The sequence below is a fragment of the Hydra vulgaris genome, chromosome 14 (genome assembly GCF_038396675.1).
Source record: "Hydra vulgaris chromosome 14, alternate assembly HydraT2T_AEP".
NCBI classification, from domain to species: domain Eukaryota; kingdom Metazoa; phylum Cnidaria; class Hydrozoa; order Anthoathecata; family Hydridae; genus Hydra; species Hydra vulgaris.
The window spans coordinates 19,606,909-19,632,500 of NC_088933.1; the positions used below are offsets into that span (position 1 = coordinate 19,606,909).

At 28.5% G+C, this 25,592-nt stretch overlaps 2 protein-coding genes across 3 annotated transcripts; one reads left to right on the forward strand and one right to left on the reverse strand.

Moving 5' to 3' along the window:
- Window positions 1-6,236: 6,236 nt before the first annotated feature.
- LOC136090438 (uncharacterized) lies at window positions 6,237-18,151 on the forward strand. Its single transcript, XM_065817083.1, has 4 exons — window positions 6,237-8,005; window positions 16,395-16,485; window positions 16,948-17,032; window positions 17,934-18,151. The coding sequence occupies exon 1, from the start codon at window positions 6,237-6,239 to the stop codon at window positions 7,266-7,268; it is 1,032 nt and encodes a 343-aa protein (XP_065673155.1). The 3' UTR covers window positions 7,269-8,005; window positions 16,395-16,485; window positions 16,948-17,032; window positions 17,934-18,151.
- LOC136090437 (uncharacterized) lies at window positions 12,039-15,265 on the reverse strand. 2 transcript variants are annotated; one of them, XR_010643422.1, is made up of 3 exons: window positions 14,780-15,265; window positions 14,625-14,681; window positions 14,351-14,489 (listed from the first exon to the last, which is right to left on the reverse strand). XR_010643422.1 is itself a non-coding variant. In XM_065817082.1 (2 exons), the coding sequence occupies exon 2, from the start codon at window positions 13,623-13,625 to the stop codon at window positions 12,426-12,428; it is 1,200 nt and encodes a 399-aa protein (XP_065673154.1). In that variant the 5' UTR covers window positions 13,626-14,681; window positions 14,780-15,255; the 3' UTR covers window positions 12,039-12,425. The 2 variants fall into 2 exon arrangements, 1 of the variants encoding a protein (XP_065673154.1); XM_065817082.1 differs by having other exon boundaries at window positions 12,039-14,681; window positions 14,780-15,255.
- Window positions 18,152-25,592: the final 7,441 nt, after the last annotated feature.

The window sequence follows — 25,592 nt, forward strand, 5'->3', positions numbered from 1 at the left end:
TGCTTTTGTTGTTTCATACTGAATATATTGCTTTCTGTTTAATAAATAATCTTTAAACCAAAGTAACTTGTTATTTTTACTCCATACACTTCAAGTTTTTTTAGAAGAATGTCGTGATTTACGGTGTCAAAAGTTTTAGAAAGATCAATACAAACTCCTAACGTAGAGCAATCATTACTAAAAGCATTAGATACATGATTAACTAGCTCAATTATAGCATGGTCGGTTGAGCGGTTAATTTTAAATCCAAATTGTTTACCGGATAAAAAATTGTTTTCCGTCAAATAATTGTAAAGTCATGACGCGTTCTAGTAATTTGGAAAAACATGGTAAAACTGATATAGTTTATAATTATTAATATCAAAATCATTTTTGGTTTATTTTTGGCAATTTTTGGTTTATCTGGAACAATGCCTGATTTCAGTGAAAGATCAAAGATATGATGAAATGATGGTTCAATGATATCAAATACTGATTTTACGACAAAGTTACTGATATTATCAAAGCCCGCACTTTTGTTGTTTTTTAGAGTATTTAAAGCGGATCGCAATTCATTAGAACCAAGATTTGTCAAGATTTGGATTTTTTATAGCATCCATTTCTTCAATTATAATTTTATCAGCTAAATTTCTTTTTGCGGTATCATCAAAGTATTTATAAGCAAGATCGTGAAGGTAAGCTGCATTATCAACTCTATCTATAGGTTTACTCCATTCTTTATATGCGTCAGTAGAAGTTAATCGTTCATCTAAATTAGTACCTGGTCCTGCAAAGCTCAATTTCAGGTAAATGCATTTTACCTGGAAACTTTGACCATGGTGGTTTTATTTTACTTGTCGCTGAATTAATTGAACTCACATTGTTTTTACTCGTAACATTTTGCAAGGTTAGTGTATTTGTTAAATCTCCTCCTGTTTTTGATGATACAAATTGAGTTTTTGTTTTTCTGCAAATAGCGCAAGTTCCACGTTGCATATTTCTATTGTTTTTACTTATAACATTTTGCAAGTTTAGTGTATATGTTTTGTTTCTACATTTAACGCAGTACATTTTTATATGTATAAAAAAATGAAAATCTTAAATATATAAAAATGGATATTATAGATTTGTCATGGAATGCGAATAACAATAAGAGAAATAATAATAATTTGTTTCCTAAGAGTATAAAAGGCATTATTGTTGGAAAGTCAGATTGTGGAAAAACTACTTTATTATTGAATTTACTTTTGAGACCTGGTTGGTTAGACTATAATAATTTACAAGTTTTTGGAAAATCTCTTTTTCAACCAGAATACAAAATATTAAAACAATCTTTTGAAAAAAAATGCCGAAAGAAATTATTCTTGAACTATTTAAGCTACAAGACCAAATAGAAAAATTAAATGCAAACCCTGAGCTTATAATTGAAGACATTTCAAAAAATTTAAATGAGAAAACAGATATGGAGTGCAAGTTTTTTGAAACAGCAGAAGATGTATCAGATCCTCAAGATCTTGATATTCATAAGAATAATTTGATGATATTTGATGATTTACAATTAACAAAACAAAATAAGTGTGAAAAATATTATATAAGAGGAAGACATAGTAATGTAGATTGTTTCGATCTTGCACAAAATTATTTTATGTTACCTTGGCAAACTATACAAGAAAATACAAATTTTATTTGCTTATTTCCACAAGATTCAAAGAATTTAAATCACATTTATAATGATCATGTTTCAAGTGATATGTCAAAAGATGAGTTTAAAATGTTTTGTTAGAAAGCTTGGTCAGAACCTCATGGATTTGTTATTATAGATCTATCTTCTAAAAAAGATTATGGAAAATATAGAAGTGGATTAAATTGTTTTATATACCAACTTGTGAATTTTAAAAATCTTGTATTTATAAAAAGCAAAAATGGCATATGTATCAGTGAAAGGAAATAGCAGTATAATAAGAACTAATTATAACCCTATTATTACACTAAGAGAAGACAGAGAATATGAAATGGCTCTAGTTAGTTTAGAGACATATTACAGTTTTCCTAATATTAATTCTTCAAACAACAGTTTTAGATATAGCGCAAATAATGGATCAACTTGGAAGGATATAAACATTCTAGATGGATGTTATGAAATTAATGATATAAATAAATATACTCAATTGATTATGACAGGAAACAGTGATGCAAGTTCAGGAGTTGCAAATATTACAATTGAAAGAAATAATAATACATTAAGATCAGCTTTAACTATTGCAGCTGGTTATAAAGTTGATTTTACAACTTCAAATTCAATTAGAACTGTTTTTTGTTTTGACAGTGAAATATATTCAGCAGGCTACAATATATCAACTAATATAGTAAACATATTAAATGTTAATAATATACGAGTAACAAGTGATATAATAGGATCATCGTATATAAATGGAGGGACTGATAACGTTATATATTCATTTTTTCCAACTGTAAGACCTGGATATAAAATTGCTCAAGAGCCGTATAACTTAATTTACTTACCTGTAATACTAAAAAAAATATCAAGAATGGAAAACAAATTGCTCGATCAAGATGGAAATCTTTTGAATTTACGAGGAGAAGAAGTAACTATTACATTTCATGAGAAGTGAAATAGTTTTTGTAATTAAAAAAAAAGTTATTTTATATACATATAAAAATGAGTAAATATACTAATATTAAAATAAATATTTCAGAGGGACAATTGAAAAAAATTAAAAAAGCAATTGATGAAGATGGTTATGGAGCTAGTATTAAATTAGCTCATTCAGATCTTAATGGTGATCATGTATTAGCTGTAGCAAAAAAGGCAATTGAATAAAATTAAAAAAGCATATGAAATGGTACTGGTGTAATAATTAATTTAAGTAAAGCGCAATTCATTCACAATTCTAAAATAGAGGGTGGATTTCTTGGAGCACTAATACCTTTCCTTGGTACAGCTGGAAAATTTTTATTTTCAAGTGTTGCTCCAGCACTTGCAACAGGCTTATTAACAGGAGTAAGTTCAGCAGCTGGACCAGCTATGGTTGATAAAATTGCTGGAAGGGATGTTGTGTACAGGAAAAAGAATGGATTAGGAATTAAAATGACAGCTGCAGGAAATGGTTTATATTTGAGACCATGGAGTAAAGGAGTTTCTGTAGGTGATGGTTATTACATACGTAGTGGAAATGGATATACATCAACAGATGAAGGTTTATTATTAGGACCAAATTCACCATTTGCTAATATTCCATTTTTGAATATACTTTTATAATTTCTCAAAATTTTTTTATATGTATAATAAAATGCCAAGAAATAATCCGCCAATACACAAATTTATAAACAAATATATATATACCAGATGAACCTCTAAAAATACTTCTTCATTCTAAAGTACACAAAGATTTAGAGCACCCTTCAGTATTAATATATGGTAATAAATATGAAATATTTTCACAACAAGACATTACAATAAAATCTCTATCGCATCAATATATTCTTTTAAAGTTTGGTGTAGTAGTTAATGAAGCTGTTGCGTTAGTTTCATTAAAAGAAGAACTTAAATTAAAAATGTTAAATTTACAAAACTCTGTAATATCAGAGACCGTTGATGATATTGTAGTAAATGTTGTTAATAATTCTGATTCTGATCTATTGATTAAAAAAGGAGAGTTTATGTTTTGTGAATTTATTGTAAATATTTTAAAAAAAAATAATTAAAAAAAAAATTATTTTTACTTATTAAAATGGAGATAAATTGCAAAAAGCTATGTAATAATATTTATTCAGATTTACCTAATGCACAGAGTGCAAATGATACAATTTTCAATAAAATATATCCAAACCTTCCAAGTGTACCTGATGAAGAAAATAAGATTATTAGTGCACATATATATCGATTAAACACAATAAGTGAGATTCAAAAGGAAATAGAGAGTGAGAGAGAAAAGAGAAATATGTTAAGTAAAAAGTATCATAGAGCTGTAAAAATAATTTCAGCAACTGATAATTCATTACTAGCAAGCACTATGGCACTTGGAACTATTGGAATTGGAATTTTAGCAACAACAGTTGCAGCACCAGTAGCTATTGCATGCGAAGGTGCAGCATTAGGAGCAGGTGTTTTATCATTAATAGGAGGGCAAGCTAATATAAAATTAAATTTAAAAGCAAAAAAGGATGAAAAGATTAAAGTACTTGCTGATTTAAAACTAAATACAATAAGTGACTATACTTCAAAAGCTTTAGTAGATGGAAGTATAGATGACAATGAATTTAAGCTAATACTTAGTGAACTTGAAAAATTTAAAGCTATGCTTGAGCAAATTAGAACAAATTCAAAAGAATTAATGAACGAACAAACTAAAGAATCACTAATTAAACAAGGAAGAGATGAGGCAATTAATATACTCAAAAACAGATTTAGTGAAAATCTAAACATCAAAACATAAATCGTTTTACGTTTTATGTTGTGTTTTTTTATCTTTATTTGTAAAAAAGCAAAATGTCATTTCTAAAAATTGAAGATCCTGAAAAAAGAGACAAAATTGTCAAAGAATTCTTAGAGATTAAAAAAAGAATAGGGCAGAATGATTTATATGAAAAGATGGGTGAAACTAATTTACAGTCAGACTTAGAAAAATTGTACAAGCCATTAATTGATAGTCAAGATGGAATAAAGAAAAACATAAATAAATTGCAAGATCAGGCTAATAAATTCGCACTCACTTTTTCAAATTCTTATCCTGAAGCAAATAGAGAGATAATGATAACTGATTCTAAAGAACTATTTCCTTATCATGAAGAAAATAAAGGTATGAGGCTAGGAAAAATTGCAACAGATTATCTTAGAATGTATGCTAATAGTAAAAAATCTACAGATACTACATTTGGAATACATTCTAATGATGATATATTTTAAATTGGAAAAAAACCAATACATATTAATGATAATGATATAACTATTGATGATGAAAAATATTATGGTACTCCTGGTCTTTGGGAGTTGATAGTAAAGTTTAATCCTGAAAAGAATTTATATACTGAAGATGACCTTAAAAAATATCGAAATATATTAATACAGACAGATGCAATTTCTTCTGATGCAAACCCATATAAACCAAAGTCGTCTCGTAGTGGAAAATACAGAGAAATAATAGCTCCTATTTGGAGAGATATAAATAAGAAGCGTAAATCAAAAGGAAATGGAATTGGAGGAAGAACAATAATGCAAACTGTAATTCTTTCTAGTGACCCTAACGCACTAACTGAAATGCTTGAATTAGGTAAAGGTGCATTGGGAGCAGGTAACACTGGAGCAGGAAATGAAGCTGTTGCAATTTGTGATACATTATTAGATAAAGGTATAATAGATCGTGAAGAGTATAAAGCAATACAAAATTATATATCAGTGTATATAAAAAAATATATATAGTACATAAAAATGCTAATTGTTAATAATAAGAGATATATAAAGAAACACGCAATTGGAGGAAGTGGTATATTCGATTTATTTAAACGAATAAAAGCGTCTAATGTAACAAGAGCATCATCAGTTGTGTTGAAGAAGATGCAACTGCTGCTAAATCAGCAGGAAAAGAACTTTCAACATCAGCGATAGAAGCTGCTAGAAACGCAGCAGTTGAAAAAGGAAAACAAATAATTGATAAAGCATCTTCAAAAATAGTTTCACAACCTGTTGTTAGTGAAAAAAGTAAAGAAATACTTTTAAATTTGGTTAGATCTAATAATCTGATTAATAATGAATACAAAAAAAATAATGCAGATGAGGTAACAACAAATATAAATAAAATATTGATGGGGTCTGCAATAAGATAAGTAAAAAAAATCTTAAATGAAAATGCTATAAGAATAGAAGATCTAGTTAAAAAAGGACACGGCCTTCGACTTGCGTAGTAGACTTGCTAAATTTTTTATATATTTTTTAAGAATTGTCAATCAAAAAAAATTTTTTATATTGTATATAAAAAAATAAAATGACAACTTCCGAAGTATTAAAATTTACAGAAGAGCCAATTATAGATAATGGAATTGAAAGATTTGAATACCATGAGTATGAACCAATTAATGGTACAAATCTAAATGGTGGAGAAATAAGAACCAACATTGAGCAACAAGATTTGTTCGTACTTCCATCTGAGGCTTATCTCTTATTTGAAGGATAACTTTTTGAAGCTGATGGAACAGCTTATGCTAATGCAGATGCAGTGACGCTTACAAATAATGGTATTATGCATTTATTCAGTGAAATATCGTACAAATTATCAAACCAAATTATAGAAACTATTTTTAGTCCAGGTCAAGCAACTACAATGTTAGGAATGCTTAAATACCTAAATGACTTTCAATTAGTGCAAGGATTAAATCAATTGTGGTATAAAGATAGTACAACAACAGCAGTACTTGCTGATAACTCAGGATTTGCATTAAGACAATTATACATAATTCAGAAACCAACTACAAAAGGAACATTTTCATTTTACGTACCTTTAAGACACATTTTTGGATTCTGTGATGATTACGACAAAGTTATTTATGGGCTTAAACATACAATAACTCTTGTAAGACTTGTAAGTGATGATGACGCAATTTTTAAGCTTGCTGGTGTAGCTGCAGGAAAAGTTAATCTTAATAAAATATCATTGTTTATGCCGAACGTGATACCAGCAGATACAGAAAGGTTTACACTTTATAATCAAATCGGAACAAAAGATCTACTACTTCCAGTATGTTTTCATCAGCGTCAGTGTGATAGTATAACTGTTCCACAAGCTACTTCATTTTCTTGGGGATTGAGCTTAAAGTCATCTCCTGAAAATCCAAGATACATTATTGTTGGATTTGAAACAAATAAAAAGTTAGACCAAAATGCTAATCCTTCAATATTTGATCATTGCGACTTGAAAAATATGTACATTTTGCTTAATAATCAAGACAGAAATCCTGCTGTTGATTATAATTTGTCATTCCCAAATCAGCAAATTTCAAGAGTTTATAGAGATACAGCTGTGTTTAATGAAAAATTTTATATGACAAATGAATTGATCACACAAAGCAATATAAATCCTTCTGACTATAAAGATTTATACCCACTTTTTGTTTTTAATATTAGCAATCAATCAGAAAGATTAAAATCATCAAAAATAGATGCAAAAATTAGAGCAACATTTAATCCAGCAAGTACTATGGTATATGCTGTTGTAATATCTGATAGAATGATAGAATTAAAATCAGACGGGAATAAATTGAATTTTGTTTATTAAATTTTTGTAAATTAAATTTTTGTAAATTAAATTTTTTTGAAAATAAATAAAAAATTTTTCTTTATATAATAAAAATGTATTATACAAGAGAAAACTTGCAGAAGTTGTTAAAAGAAAATAACATTTCACTAACATCTAAAAATTATGTCGCATTGCTAATGATTGCTGTAGATAATGGGTTAATAAATAAAGAATCAATCATGTCAAAAGCAACAGAAGCAGCTGACGAGAAAAGACCACCCAGCTAGCACACATACATTGGGCCAACGTTGGCACAACGTCAGAAGTGTTGGTTTATTTTATCACTCAAGTGATAACGTAGAACCAAAGTCGGGCCAACGTCGGAATACGACTGAATTTTTCCTTTTTTGAATACGTTCAGTGTGTTACAGGTTTTAGTGCTGAAAAAAATTTCGGCCATTCTTAATAAAATCCCGTTTTTAGTTAGCTGTGGGTTATGCAAAGAAGTTGTAAAGAAATTATTCTAAAACAAACAGATTAAATCACGAGAAGAAGTGGTCGTTATAGAACTCGGAAAGGTTGAATCACGAGAAAAATGGTATTAAAAGAATCAATAAAGACTGAATCACGAGAAAAAGTAGTCGTTAAAGAACTCAGAAAGGTTGAACCACGAGAAGAAGTGGTATTGAAAGAATCAAAAAAGATTGAATCACGCGAAGAAGTGGTGGTGAAAAAAAATCCCCTTTGTTAGAATCCAGTTGGCTAGAGAGATACAGGTATTTATTTTCATTTTTGTATTTATTTAACTTTAAACTAGTAGTTTACTAATTATGTAGCTACATAATTTGTAAATAAACTTGTCTATATTACATTAAAGATAGTAGAATTTTTTAATTTTATATCAAGAATTTGAGTACCCCATTTATTATCATGGCCTGAACGAAGTTTGTGCTGCTTCACCAAATTCTCCTCAGAGCAGCACTGATTGCAGGAGAATCTACAAAATTGTGCAAAAAGGCTTCTATTAGGCTACCATATCATGCATTAAGATAGCCATTCCAGGCGATTTTTTTATAATTCAAAAAAGCATATATAATTTATATCATTGTGTAGAGCTTGACCTGACTTAAAAAATGAGGGGTCATTCGACCTATGAAGTTAAGCGGATCCAAAGTTATTGAATTTTTTGTAGTGCAAAAATTGATGATTTTTTGACGAAAGGTATAGGGCTTAAGTATGGAAAATTTGCAGTGATATGGCACCAAAAAAGAGAGTATTTTTGGATCATATTGACTTTTGAATTACTTTTGAACCGTTATTACATTTGACTTGAAATTTTCCATATTGATTCAACAACTATAAAAAAATAAAATACAAAAAAATTTTTTTTTAATTCTGTCAGGATTGCCCAGAACTGTCTATTTTACAGACTGAGGGTTTTTACTTATTTACTTAGTTTTGGTGTCATATTGATTCTTGAATAACTCTTGAACGGTTATTACATTTGACTTGAAATTTTCCATATTGATTCACCAACTATAAGAAAATAAAATACCAAAATATTTTTATTTAATTCAGTCAGGATTGTCCAGATTTGTCTATTTTACAGACTGTGGGTTTTAACTTATTTACTTAGTTTTGGTGTCATATTGACTTTGGAATAACTTTTAAACCATTATTACATTTGACTTTAAGTTTTCCATAGTGATCCAACAAGTATAAGAAAATAAAATACCCCAAAATTTTTCTGTTCAACTGAGGAGATTTACCAGAATCATCTATTTTACAGACTGAGGGTTTTCACTTATTTACTTAGTTTTAGAAAATAAAATTTGGGGTTATATTATAATAACACCATACAAATATGCATAAAGGAACCATGGAATCCAAATAGAACATCATTTTGAAATTATTGTATAATTTACAGACCGGTCAGTAAATTACTGCAAATAGGCTGCACAAACCAACTCGGCATATATTTTGGGCATATAACTTTGAATAAATTTGATATTTTTCAACCGTTATTAAATTTGACTTGAAGTTTTTCATAATGGTCCCATTTTTATTCATCTGACGAGATTAATCAGAATCATCTATTTTACAGACTGAGGGTTTTCACTTATTTACTTAGTTTTAGAAAATAAAATTTGGGGTTATATTATAATAACACCATACAAATATGCATAAAGGAACCATGGAATCCAAATAGAACATCATTTTGAAATTATTGTATAATTTACAGACCGGTCAGTAAATTACTGCAAATAGGCTGCACAAACCAACTCGGCATATATTTTGGGCATATAACTTTGAATAAATTTGATATTTTTCAACCGTTATTAAATTTGACTTGAAGTTTTTCATAATGGTCCCATTTTTATTCATCTGACGAGATTAATCAGAATCATCTATTTTACAGACTGATGGTTTTCACTTATTTACTTAGTTTTGGAAAATAAAATTTGGGGTTATATTATAATTACACCATACAAATATGCATAAAGGAATCATGGAATCCAAACATGCATCATTTTGAAATTATTGTATAATTTACAGACCGGTCAGTAAATTACTGCAAAAGGGCATCGAAATCTGTCAAAATTATTCAGAATAACCTATTTAACAGACGGAAGATTCTTCAATAAAGTTAAATTTTAATTTTCAATGAAAATAACTTACAGCAAACGAACTTTCTGAAATTTGGAGTACTTACAACTGCAATAGGCAGGTATAACAGTAGAAATTATATCTAAAAATGTAAAAATATTATTATTAGAAACACAGGTACACAATAACGTGTTAAAAATATTTTGTTAATTTATTTTAAAAATATATAAATTAAAAACATTTAAAACTAAATAAGTATAAAATAAGAAACTTACTCTTTAAGATTGTTTATGTGAACCTATGAAAATGCCTAAGATAAAAAAAATGAAAATAACATAAAAAAATGTTTTTATTCTAAAACTTATTTCTTGGCTTTTAGTGAATGATTAGAAATAGTAAGTTTCAGTAACGAAACAAACTAATAATCATTTTTAACAATAGACACCATCGAGAAGGTAAGCCAAGTTGTCTATCAACACAAAACATCACAACAATAACATCACAACAACATACATCATAATGACTGACGGGTACATAAACACAAACATACATATAGTGACTTACGAGTGCGTCAACACCGCTCCAGAGGTCCAACAGAACACAAACATACACATAATGACTAACCGGTACATAAACACAAACATACATATAGTGACTTACGGGTGCGTCAACACCGCTCCAGAGGTCCAACAGAACACAAATATACACATAATGACTGACGGGTACATAAACACAAACATACATATTGTGACTTACGGGTGGGTCAACACCGCTCCAGAGGTCCAACAGAACACAAACATACACATAATGACTAACCGGTACATAAACAAAAACATACATATAGTGACTTACGGGTGCGTCAACACCGCTCCAGAGGTCCAACAGAACACAAACATACACATAATGACTGACGGGTACATAAACACAAACATACATATAGTGACTTACGGGTGCGTCAACACCGCTCCAGAGGTCCAACAGAACACAAACATACACATAATGACTAACCGGTACATAAACAAAAACGTACATATAGTGACTTAAGGGTGAGTCAACACCGCTCCAGAGGTCCAACAGAGCACAAACATACACACAATGACTGACAGGTACATACATATAATGACTTACGGGTGCGTAAACACAAACATACAAATAATTACGTATCGGTAGATCAACACCGCTGCAGAGGTGAACAGAAGACAGGTATTCATATAATGGCTTGTAGATGCACCTACAAAAATATACACATAATGACAAATACCTAAACAAAAGGATATATATATTAACGGTACAGCAGCGCAAAAATAGAAAGCATGACTTACCAGTATTTTGCCATGGCTGCAGAGGTCCAACAGAAATCAAATATACATATAAAGAATTGTGGGTGCGCAAACACCGCTCCAGATGACCAAACAAATTACAAACATAAAGACATTAAATTGAATAATAATAATAACAAACATAAATGCAATAAATTGAAGTTGAATTGACATTGTCAAAAACAATATTAACAACATTTTTGTTTTTTTCGAACTTCGCCCTCCACATAACCATCAGCCTTTCCCTCTATCACAACACATTTTATCCTCCACTCTTTGACTAACTCAATATCTATCCTCAATATTTATCCTCAAATCCGTCATATAGTATCTCAAACTCGCATTCATCATCAAGTTCATTGTCATCTAAAGCACTTACTACAAGCCCTGAATACCATACATCCTTACCACCTTCATCTACCATTTTATGTTTAATTCTTTTTCCTAAAAACTTTGGAACCCCTCCCTTTGATGCGCCTGCTCTAATTTTTTTTCTAGTTTCCATTAATAATCTAGTGTCACCCACTAATCTGACCTTTTGTTTTAATGTTAACAACATTTCTTGTCTTTCATTATTCTGTCTGATGACTGAACATTTTATTGTATTTGCTCGTTGTTCTGGAGCATCTTTTAAAAACTTAAAAATTGATAGCAGGTTTGTTTTTAATGCCTCTATACCAAATTTTTTGTAATTTTCACTTTTTACCTTTTCTCCTAACTGTAGCCACTTTTCTGGAAATTTTTGCTGTAGTACTTTTTTTCGAAATCTAATTTGTCTTTGCAACTTCATTACAATTTCATTTTCAGTACCTAAGATTTGCTCCAAATCCTCTTTACACAAAATTAAACCACCATCCTTCCCAATTTCTGTAGTCAAAAACTCTTTTTCTTTGCTTGCCTTTTGTTCCTTTATTTCCTTTTCTAAGTTGCGCTTGTCCATCTCATCGATTTTGTACTGCAATATATTTGCTTTTTTTTCTCTTTACTTTCTGATATATCCTTTTCTATTTTGCCTTGCTAGTAAAACTAGCCTTGCCAATTCTTCCTGGGATTTCCCATATATCCAATCAGCTGTTTTGTTATTGTTAAACATGATGACACCAGCTGCAGCTACTGTTGTCATGTTAGGTTTCATTTTTAACCTGCGGTCATAAGAAGCAAAGTCACGTTCAGACACAACGTTAGTACGCGGACAGTTTTGAGTTTCCTCAAGGACATCAACATCTGGATTGTGATATTTCCCTCCAGGCAATTGGTCTCTTAACTGACTCTAGATCATAACCGAACACGAACAACATATAACTTCAAGACATTCTTGGGTTAAGGCATCCAAAAGTGGGTCATTACAGTTAGAAAACAAACAATCAAACAATTCATCCTTAGTAAGATATTTGACATCAAAAAATGTAGAACCACTTAACATTATTGATGCATCAGAAGAACAACAAACAAAATAATTAAACATTTGCGACCAAACGGTATTCAAAGAAAAAATATGACCTTCTTCTTCAATAATACGAAAAAGAGGTCCTGATATCAGTTTATTAAAAATTCCCAGAGCTCTGGTTGAAGCATGAAAAATTATGTTGTCAATATCATGCCTAATTGATTCATGAAGGAAATTTGAACCATTAAGATTAAAAACAAATTCTTTAAGATGATCTTTATGAAAATACGTTGCTCCACCAAGTAAAAATATATTGTTAAACCGATGATGCAGAAATGAAACCATAAAATTTTTTTGAAAACTTTTTACGCAAAAATGCCCTCCATTCATCAGCTTTCCCATTCCGTTGATCGAAATTTTTAATTTTTCATTTAAAGGAAGTCGATCATAGTTTTCAACAACAAAAGGCAAAATTGCTTCTCTCCAATGTTTAAATTGGTTAAAAAAACTTGAATTAACTATGGTGCGATCTGTCATCAAAGATTTGAACGAAAAAATAAGCTTCCAAAGATCATCCTCATAGTTTTTCTTTTCAGGAGAAAATATTTGAGACATATCAGTGAGTAAATTTTTTAGCTCTCCAAAATAAGATTGTGCCTCGCCTGAAAACATATCTTCTATCCCAAACGTGTAGCTTCCAGATGACGTTGTGACTTGAAAACTACCAATCTCTCTAAAATTATACTTTGTGCCATCTGTATGAAGAACATTGTGTGTACTATTCAATATAGCCTCTCTAACCTGAGCTTTTGATAAAAGGTTCATTTCACTAAAAAATTCAGCAGCCAAAGATTTTTTTGGAAGTGTGCCACATGAAATTCCAGCCATTTTTTGTAGTACAGTTCTGATAACAGATTCAACATTGTTAACAGAAACATTTTTACTTAAAAGGTCATAATATACTGAACAAATTTCATCATTATATCTACCTCCTTCAAAAACATCAATTACATTTTTTTCAAAAAAGTCAACTCTTTCCTTCAGCTCTTCTGAAAGATTTTCAAAGTAATTTAAACTCTCCATTAAGATTGAATCATTCGTTTCATCAGATGTTTTCGAAACAGTGTTTTCAATTTTTTTCTTAAAATACCATGCCTTTTGTCGATCTGATTGTGAACGTTTTCTAGCCAAATCAATTTCTTTTTCTAATCTAAAATTTTTTTGCAACAATTGGTTAATCCTACAATCCTTTCTAACTTCTCTTTTATTGACATTTCTGACATTATATTTTGACAAGATTGCTTGATATTTGCTTTTGTATTCATTACATCTTTTATTAATTTGTCTATTTTGTAATTTAAGATGATTAACTCTCTGTTTGTATTTTTTTATTTGATAGGTCAAATCATCTGATAATATAGGTAGTTTTTTATCCAAACTGGAAAACTGGCAGATTCACTTCATTAACTTGTGCATCAAGAAGAAAATTTTCAGAATCATTTCCTAAAGAGGTGTATACAACAGAGTTTGGGGTAACAGAACACAAAAAATCATCATTAGCAATTTGCAAGTTTAAATCAGAAGATACAAAAACAGTAATTTGATTTGGAACAATTTCACTATTGTGGATAGAAGTTGGGGTAGAACAAGCATCAGAAGGTGACAAACCAACAACATCCGGAAAAGCACCAATAAAAGATAAAGCAGAACTTAAAAAATACTTTGTTAAATCAAAATTTTTGGCACGATTTAATTTTGCAATGAAATCTTTTGACTTTTGAAGGCACTTGATCAGCATAACTCTAGATATAGGGTATTTAAACAAGGATGTATAAAATACTGAAAGATTCGGCCATGTCAAGTTAAATTTATCTTAAACCAAATCTGGATTTTTGAGGGATACAATGCCTCCATTAATATTTAGATAATCCAAAACAGTGTCAGAGACTAAAATTAAAAGTAAACTTAATTTAAGTGACATAAAGAAAAATAAGGGGTGGATTACTTTGGTTTCAATAAATAGAATTATTAAAATGAAAAAAAGTTGTGCTACAGTATTCCTAATTTATAATTTTGACTTACTTTCTTGACTTATAGATGGAGCAACCATTTTGGTGAGACTACTGTTAATGTCAACACCTAAAAAAAAGGAATTAAAATAATTATTACAAGATTTCATAGTATTTAATCAAAAAACAAATAGAGGCAAATATAAAAAGAAATAAAGAATTTCTTACACAACTCCATTTTCGTAAGCTTCTGTTGAATACTATTTTTAGGTTTTTGTTTTGAAAAAAGCAGTTTAAATAAGAGCAACCTGTAGTTAAAATAGTAAAAATCAAGATTTTAACTTTCTTGAAGAATGCAGACCTTTTACCTGGGAAAAAGTAAAAGATTTATTTTCATTTGATTAAAATTTTAAGAATTATACTTTCACTTTCAATATAATTTTCATTATTTAACCAAAACAAACGCAAAAATCAAAACATATAACGTCATTAAATACGCGAAGAAAAGCATATATATACACATAATTTATATATGCAAATCCTTAGTACCAATTCTTTAGGTAAACTTAAATAAAGACTTGTTTTAAATAGAGGAAAGGCTAAACTTGCAATTTCCACCTGGACGTTTTTCAAAAACACTTTTTTTTCTATATAAATCAACCTTGAAGTTTTAAAACGCTGAGAACTAAAATTTTTTGTATAAATGTTAAAAAACGTCCAGATTCCATTAGATTTCTCGTCCTTTTCTTAATAAATATGGAAAGTTACATAAGAATTAGATGTGTTTAAGTTCTAAGGAATCCTTACCTTCAAAAGCTTCATTTTAAAAAAACGTTCCCACGGCAAGTTTTTTTATGAAAAGTGGTCTCAAGATATGGGTAGTATATAAATGAAGCCATACAAAGCTTAGTACTTTCTATATATGGTTAGAAAGAGATTGAGTAACACTGATGCAAAAAACCTCAAGACGCTGGCTTAACCATACAAAAAGATATAAGAGAGCAAAGTTTATGAAAATTACGTGTTTTTTGTCAAACGTCAAATGTTTTTTGTTAAGCCGTGGAATCGCTAATTAAGACTTCATTTTATGCTCTTACGTTTTTATTTTATTCAAAAGATATATATTTCTTAATTAAAATTGAATTGAATTGATGAATCAATATTTGGGCTAATCAATATTGATAGTAAATTTCTTAATGTTCTTAAAAACTTTAAGTAATTTACTGTATTTATATATTTATAATAAGATGTAAAACTGGTAAAGATGTAAAATGCTAGAATGTTATAATAATAACAATAAAAATAAAGATAATTTTTTTTTGCTGTACACATACAATGTGGTGAATCTAACATCTGTAGATGTTAAACTTTGACGGCTTTTGGAAAAGTGCTTATTTTTTATTTTTCATTTTTTCATTATTTATTTTTATTTTCTTTCTTCAAAAACAAGTTTGTTTGTTTTTGAAACAATCAAACTTGTTTTTGAAGACATTCACATTATCAGAGTTGATTATCTCTCCTGTTTAATTATTCCAATTGTTCACTGTTCTGTTTGTGTAGAAGTTAAATCTGGTAGAATGCGGTAGAATGTGTGAATTGCTTTTGCATTTTCTGAGTATGACCTTTTGTTATTGCATATTTAATTATTTTAGGAGGATGATTCCATTTAACTTTATCCATATTTTTACTTATTTTATAAAATTAAATCAAATCACCTTTGCTCTTCTAATTTTTAAAGTACTCAAGTTAAATCTTTTTAAAAATTTGTTTTTTTGTAGTAACAATGATTAATAATATTATGCTACTAATATTATACGTTATAATTTAACTGATAATTGTTTAGAAGGCTGCTTCCTATGCAACAAACAGAAGAAGAGTGAAAATGAAAGTGATCTGGATGATAATTGCACCTATAAGCAATCCTGATGAAAAAGGTATTATCACATCTTTAGCTGAGTGGTGTGTTAATTTTAAAATTTCTTTGGTAGCTGTTGAAGCACTTCTTTTGTTACTAGGGCCGTACTTTCCGTGCTTACCATTTTTTTACTTTTTTTAAAATTATAATATATTATATAACTTCTTGTCTCTGTATAGTATGTTTCTTTCGTATGTTTTGATTTTTCATTGCTTCATTCTTATTTACTAACACGTGTCATTATTTACTGAATGAAACTGTAGTTTAAATTTTTTTTTTCAGTTATGTCTAGTGAAGCATTTGTTTTGTAATTCGTCATTTGTTACCATATCCCTCTTTAACAGCTGTTAAAGAGGGATATGGTAATGGTGATTGGAATTCATATATTATTTGTATATGAGAATTTTGAAGCATATTACTTCTAGTTTTTGCAGTAAAATACTGATACTATTTTAATAGTTTTCAATAATGTTTTGTTTAGATGTGGTATTAAAAAATGAAAGCGAAATATCAACAAATGTAGTAATTATTTTAAAAAAATTTATTTTGTTGCCATGTTTTTGCAGGTAATATATCAAAAAAAATATTTGATGTTTTTATTTATGGACATTTTATTTGTATATTGTGCTTATATTTAACATATGTTTGTTATTAACTATTTTATTGCTTAAATATATATTTTATATTTAATGTGTGTGTGTGTCTATATATATGTATATATATATACATATATGTATATACATATATATATATATACATATATGTATACACACACACACACACACACATATATATATATATATATATATTTATATATATATATATATATATATATATATATATATATATATATATATGTATATACATATATGTAAATATATATGTATATACATATATGTATATATATATATATATATATATATATATATATACATATATATATATATATATATATATATATATATATATATATATATGTATATATATATACATATATACATACTCTCCTCCCCCTCCAGATATATATGTATGTATATATATATATATATATATATATATATATATATATATACATATATGTAAATATATATGTATATACATATATGTATATATATGTATGTATATACATATATGTATATATATATTTATATATATATTTATATACATATATGTATATATATGTATATACATATATGTATATATATATACATATATATATATATATATATATATATATATATATATATATATATATATATATATACATATATATATATATATATATATATATATATATATATATATATATATACATACATACATACATACATACATACATACTCTCCTCCCCCTCCAGATTTCTGAACAGTCTTTATTGACGAAACTTTGTGTAAAAAAATAAAAACTGATAAGTGTTTGGTAAAAATATATATAAACACAAAAATATATGAATACCTATAATTTCAGCAATAGTTATGGCAACGCCTAAAGCTCATCAAACGAAAGATGCAAATTCAAAGATTTCTACCAAATTTTATAACGAGGAGCATTCGAACGTTGTTGTTAGTCTCAAGAGAAGTAAAGGTGCAAGATTCGTAAAGATGCTTAGCAGTCGAGAAGAACATTATTTTGTTAGAACATGTGTACAAATATTTTGACATAATTATATTGTTTATTACAACAAATATTGATTTTCTCTAAGTATTTGTGTAATTTAAATTGGTTCATTAATCAATGTTTTATTTTCGTTCATCAGCGTCAAATTTTATTCAAACTTATTTGGACATTACATTTTGTTCAACATTACAAAAAAATAGTTACGCTTTATTTAAAGAAATAGTTAGCCTTTAGTTGAAAAAAGGTACACTTAAGTCAAATAAATAGTTTTAATTCGATTGCAAAAGCTTTCTTTTTGATTGAAAAGATGAGCACACTTTTTGAATCAAAATCAAAGTTTTTGCAAACAAGTTAAACTAATATTATTTGAGTTATACGTTGGACCAACGTCAGCATGCGACGTTCGCCTAACGTCGAAATCCGACGTTGGGCCAATGTTAGCCCAACGGTTGGTTGCGATGTCGCGCCGACTATCAAATCCACGTTGGCTCGATGTCGGTTGCCGACTATCGGCCAACGAATTTTTCGACGTTGATCCGACCTTAAGCCAACGTCTATGTGCTATCTGGGCATTTGAAAGACCCGGAATACATCCAGTAAAAGAAGAGAAAAAAGAAATAGATCCAAAATATGAAAGATTAAGAACAATTAAGAAAAAACCAGTCACTATTAAATTAACAAACATAGAAACAGGAGAAGAAACAGTATATAAATCCTTATATAGCGCTATGCGTGGAACTGGGCATGGATATAGATATCTTGAATTGCGTGATGGGAAGATTGATAATGGATATAAGATTAAAGTATTAAATTCTGAAAAATTAAATCCCGAAAAATTAAAAAAAAATCTTGATATATAAAAAATGGGATGTAATAATTTATTTGAAAATCCAAATGCGATCGAATTATTAAAAGATAATTTAGATAAAGTAGTAGATTGGTGGCAATTATCTGCAAATCCAAATGCGATTGAAATATTAAAAAAACAATTTAGATAAAGTAAAATGGCTGCAATTATCTTCAAATCCAAATGCAATTGAAATATTAAAAAATAATTTAGATAAAGTAAAATGGAAACGGATAGCAGATTGGTCAATGTTATCTAGAAATCCAAATGCGATTGAAATATTAAAAAAAAAATTAGATAAAGTAGATTGGTATTGTTTATCTTCAAATCCAAATGCGATCGAAATATTAAAAGATGATTTAGATAAAGTAAAATGGAAATGGTTATCTAAAAATCCAAATGCAATTGAACTATTATCTTACATATATAAAAATGGATGCTGAGTATTTACTAGATGAGACTGTTCCAGAAATTTTAGAATCTTCAGAATTTTAGATATCTTCAGAAATTTTAACCTCTTCACCTTTTATATATAGATCATTGACAATTACAAAAGAGCAAGAGATTCCAAAATATCGAAATATTACTTATTATTGTAGAATATGAGGATGGGGATGTATTTAAATTTCATATGAAGCTTTACATATGAAATATTGACAAGATATTTTATTTTGAAAAATCATTTAAAGAAAATGAAAATTAAAAAAAATATCTTGCTATATAAAAATGGAAAATAAAAAAGTCGCAGAATTAAAACAAATCTAATTATTAAAAAAAATTATTCCAGAATGAGAAAAGATGATCTCATAAGAGCGTTAGTGCACACACCTGTTGAGCACACACAAACGCAATCTACATCAGTCGAACAGAGAAATATACTCGATGATCCTATTCCAGATATATCATCTTCAATTTTAATTCCTACACCTTTTATTGCAACTAATAGATCAATATCTCGAAAAGAATCAAATAATAATTCTATTGCAAATTGGATTATGTCTTTTGTCCCTGATAAAATTAAAAAAACAGCTAATGAAAAGATTGAAGCATTCAAATCTAAAGTAGTAGAGTTGTTTAATAAGTTTTACAAAAGCCCAATACAATTTAAATTAAAGAAATCATCTGTTAAAAATGTGACAAAACAATTTACAGTTAAAGGGATAGAAAGTTACGATGCTTTATCCTTCATAAATGCTGCTAAAAATAGTGCTATTAAAGTAATAAAAGAAAATAGAAATTCAAAGGTTTATATAGTTCTCTATTGTGAAATGGAACGTACTGATATTAAAACAGGAGAAACTATAATTACGTCTGCTTCATTTAGAACGATTAATCAAGTTGTATTAGAATCAACAGACTTAGATGAGTTTTATGAAATATCAAAGCAGAAAATTTTAGAATCATTATCATTATATCAACAGGCAGGATCAGGTTGGAGATTTGTTTCTGTTGAAAAGATGGATGTAAATATTATTGAGTATTATCCTATTAAAGCTAAATCATATATTCCCCTTGATAAAAATTTAGCAACTAAAAAAGCAATAATTAATATAAAGAATGAAGATAATCAATGTTTTTAGTGGTACGTCACAAGAGCATTAAATCCAACAGATAATAATCCTCAATGTATATACATTGACAATTGAAAATTGTCAATGTATATACATTGACACTGATATCTTGATTGTTCTTCTCAAATTGTGTAATTTGATATAATGGTACTGGAAATTCTATTTTATCCCAGTTTATTTTTTTAGCTTGATCTTTAAGCTCTTTATCTACTCTTTGAGGATTATTATCTGTTGGATTTAATGCTCTTGTGACGTACCACTAAAATGGTTATGAAAATTCAGAAGTTCATATTTTGCACGTATCAAAGAATAATGATCGCAAACATTTAATAGATTTACTATTAATCTCAAATGGCAAAACGAGTCATTACTGTTTAATAAAAAATTTAAGCAGATTACTTTCATAACAAACATCTAGACAAAATAGTAAAGTGTATTATTGTAGAAATTGTTTATTAGGGTTTAATTCTGAAGAATCATTATCTAATCATAAAAAGTATTATGAATTGCATGATTCAGTGCGTATCGAACTTCCACCACCCAATTCAACAATGCAATTTACTAATCACAATAAATCAATGAGAGTTCTGTTTGTAGTAAATGCAGACTTTAAAAGTTTTATCAAACAAATTGACACTTGTGAACCAAATCTGAATGAATCTTATACTAAACAATATCAGAAACTTATTCCAAGTTCATTCTGTTATTATATTAAATGTTTTGATGAAAGTTTTTATCAAAGCAGTCCAGTCACATTTACTGCAAGTAGTGAAACAGATAATGTTGCACAAAAATTTGTTGATAGTTTACAAGAAGATATCATAGAAATTTGTGATATGATTAAATTTCCAAAAAAGATGATATTTACTCATGAAAACAAGCATGGTTTTAATGCAGCAACAGAATGTCACATTTGTTTAGAAAAACTTAGAAAAGATAAAGTACGTGACCATTGTCATATTACTGGAAAATATAGAGGTGCTGCTCATCAAAATTGTAATTTAAATTATAAAATTCCAAAATTCTCTCCAGTACTATTTCACAATTTATCTGGTTATGATTCTCACTTATTTATAAAGAAATTATCAGGAGGAAAATTGAGTTGTATACCAAACAATGAAAAAGTATTTCTTACCCTCTTTAATATACTCATCGACTCTAATTTCTCTAGAAAAGTATATTAGCTTTTCTAGAGAAATTAAAGTCGATGAGTATATTAAAGAGGGTAAGAAATTTGAAGTTAAACGTGAACTTCGTTTCTTAGATAGTTATAGATTTATGCCTTCTAGTTTAGATGCTTTATCAAAGAATTTAGCAAAAGACCAGTGTAAAAATATCAGAAAATTATATTCAATGAAAAAATTAGATTTGTTACTAAGAAAAGGTATATACCCATATGATCGGGTTGATTCTATTAATAGATTTAATGAGACACAATTACCACCAAAAGAATCATTCTTTTCAAAATTAAAAGATGAAGGTATAAGTGATGATGATTACTCACATGCAAAAAATGTATGGAATGAGTTTAATTGCAAAACATTTAGAGATTATCATGACTTGTACAATGTTTCAGATGTGCTTTTACTAGCTGACGTCTTTGAAAGTTTTAGAGATGTTTGTATGAATTGTTATAAATTAGATCCTGCTTGGTATTATACATCACCAGGATTAGCTTGGGATGCAGCATTGAAGAAAACAAAAATAAAATTAGAATTGCTAAGTGATTACGATATGATACTATTGATAAAGAAAGGTATAAGAGGTGGAATTAGTATGATATCAAATAGGTTAGGAACTTCTAATAATAAGTACATGGGTGATGAGTATGATCAAAGCAAACCATCAACATTCATCCAATATTTAGATGCTAATAATTTATATGGATGGGCAATGAGTAAACCACTTCCAACACATGGTTTTAAATGGATGGACAAAAATGAAATAGAAAACTGGAAATCAATTCCATGTATACTAGAGGTAGATTTAGATTACTCTGAATGTCTACATGATGAACATAACGATTATCCACTTGCACCTGAAAGGATAAATATTGATAAAGTTGAAAAGTTAGTGCCCAACTTGAATAATAAGAAAAAGTGTGTAGTACATTATGAAAATCTAAAACTATATGAAAGATTAGGATGAAAGATTACAAAAATTCATAGAGGCATAAAGTTTGAAGAAAGAGCATGGCTAAATGAATACATTCAACTAAATACAAACCTTAGAACTAAAGCAACGAATGATTTTGAAAAAGACTTTTTTAAACTCATGAACAATTCAGTATTTGGAAAAACAATGGAGAATGTTGAAAACAGAGTTGATATTAGATTAGTAACAGACAGAAATGAAGCTATTAAACTAGCATCAAAACCGAACTTTGAAAGTAGAACAATATTTGATGAAAACTTAATCGCAATACATATGAAAAGAACAAAATTAAAATATGCTAAACCAATTTACTTAGGAATGTGTATATTAGATTTGAGCAAAACTCTAATGTATGAATTTCATTATGATTACATAAAGAAAAAATATGCTGATCGAGCAAAACTATTATTCACAGATACAGATTCTTTAGCATACGAAATTAAAACAGAAGACTTTTATTCCGATATTTCTAAAGATATTGTAAGCAGATTTGATACAAGTTAGTTTAACCCAAAACACCCAGCAATTAATAATGTAGGCTTTAAAGTTGGTGTTGATAAGAAAGTAATAGGAATGTTTAAAGATGAGACTGGAGGAGCACAAATTGAAGAATTTGTAGGACTCAGATCAAAGTTGTATTCTTACAAAGTACATGGAAAAGATAACAAAAAATGTAAAGGAGTAAAGAAAAATGTTGTTAAAAAGTATATAATACATGAAGAATACAAAGATTGTTTATTAAATAAAGGAGATCATATCAGGAAAATGAATGTAATAAGATCATATTTACATGAAATTTACACAGAAGAGGTCAATAAAATAGCATTGAGCGCAGAAGATGATAAAAGAGTTATTTTAGAAGATGGTATACACACATTAGCATATAGACACTACAAACTAAAAGAAAATAATTTATAGGACAAAGAGCCCAGAGCCCATAGGTAAGGGAGCCCAAGGGGTGGGAGGTAGGGTAGCCCAAAAAGTCAAATTATTTTTTTGAGAAAAAAAAACAATTTATAAGTAAAAATGGAAAATAACAATTAGAAACTTATCAATGTTGAAGGAATACTTTTACCAAATGAACCACTAACAAATTTTAAATTGATCGAAGCAGCAAAAAAATTAAAAATAAAACATTTTAGAGGTATATTTGTAAGAGATGAATTACCGAAAAATACACAAAGAACAGAATGTGGAATATTAAATACAGGAGATTCAAGTACGCAGGGGTTTCACTGGATTTGCTGGTACAAAGACGGAGATAAAAAACTAAGTTTTGACTCGTATTGACTTCCACCGCCAGTTGAAATTGTTAATTATTTAAAAAGTCCTATTTATTATAATAGTGAAAGAGTTTAATTTGGAAATACCTCATTCTATGGACACTTGTGTTTATATGTTTTAAAAAAACTAGATGAAGGATGTGATTTTCAGAATATTATTAATAATCTATAGTAATTTAAAAAAAAAACAGTTAACATTTTTTTTTCTTTATATATAAAATGCCTGTTGATAAATTCGGACGCGATACTACTTCATCTGTTGCTGTAGATGGTTTAACAATATCTCAAGCTACTAACTTGTTCATTAGGAGAGATGGACAAAATAATGCAGCTAGTATATATGAATTCTAATGAATTAATAAATGTAGCAGAACCTACTAACTCACATGATGCTGCTACAAAAAATTATGTTGATAATAAAACACTTAATCTTAATGAATTAGGAATAACATCAAATTCAAGTTTAACATGCCTTGGATTAAAAATCCCAGACTTTTCCACCAAATACAGGTATTGATGCAACAACAGTTTTTGTACAATCTTCTGGTCCTGGTATTATCAGAAAACTATGGTTAGCATTAGAAGGATCAAATCCTAATCATAATGTTCCAGGTAATGTATTTCTTAGAATTTACGCAGATCATGCACTTTGCATAGGAGATTTTTCTCTTTCTACAGATAGTGTTGGAGATAATAATGTTCCTTTAGCCTGCGATTTTTTATTTACACCTCTAAGAATACCATTTTATGCAAACTCTTTACTAGGATGTAATGCATATACAGCTAATGCAATAGGAGGATACTTTACACTAGATTTACCATTTACAACTAGTCAAGTAATTCAGTTATACAATAAAACTAGTCAAAACGTTACATATTGGATACAACCCCATATTACAATGACTACATCAATACCTCAATCATTGTCACCAATTAAATTATACTCAGAAACATTTAGATTTATGAACACAACTTATGGTAAAGAATATATATTATTAGATGCTCCAAACGTTGCTAGTCAAGGTGTTTATCTTAAATATATTAGAATGCATGTTATTGGAGTATCTGGAAATTGGTAGAAATCTAGAGTACGCATGTATGATGCATACAATTCTCCAGTAAATACTAACTCTGTTATACAACCTTGGACACTATATAACGATACTAATTATACAGTATTTCAAGGATTTGATTCGAATAGTGTATACATATACGTCTTATCTGGTTTAGAAGATTTTTATCTTTCTTCGTGGAACGGTGCTAATATTAATTCATTTAATAATGAATCATCTGGACTATTGTATCAATCAAGTGTAGTAGTTGGTCCTACAACTACTATCTCATTTTACAGAAATTTTACTGCTTCCATGCCTAGTGTTCCTACTGGAAGAAGATTAGTAGTTACATTAAACTCTGGAGATGCACAAGTGGGACAATCTGGAAGTTTTCATGTAATAGGACATGCTTTCTTTTACGCGTAGATTTCACTTGTGAAATTATAGCTTAACTTGAATAATTGATTTAAAATTACAAAAAATAGCTCAGAGTTTGTAAGAGAGTTTGTAACCATAATATATTAATATATTATTTTTGGCTCAGTTGAAATGATTGAAATGATTTATGAGAATATAGATATGTTTATAGTTGAAATATG

What these genes read in the sequence shown, in the direction of transcription:
- LOC136090438 (XM_065817083.1), top strand. Translation starts at nt 6,237, where the DNA reads ATGCATTTATTCAGTGAAATATCGTACAAATTATCAAACCAAATTATA.
- LOC136090437 (XM_065817082.1), bottom strand. Translation starts at nt 13,625, where the DNA reads ATGGAGAGTTTAAATTACTTTGAAAATCTTTCAGAAGAGCTGAAGGAA.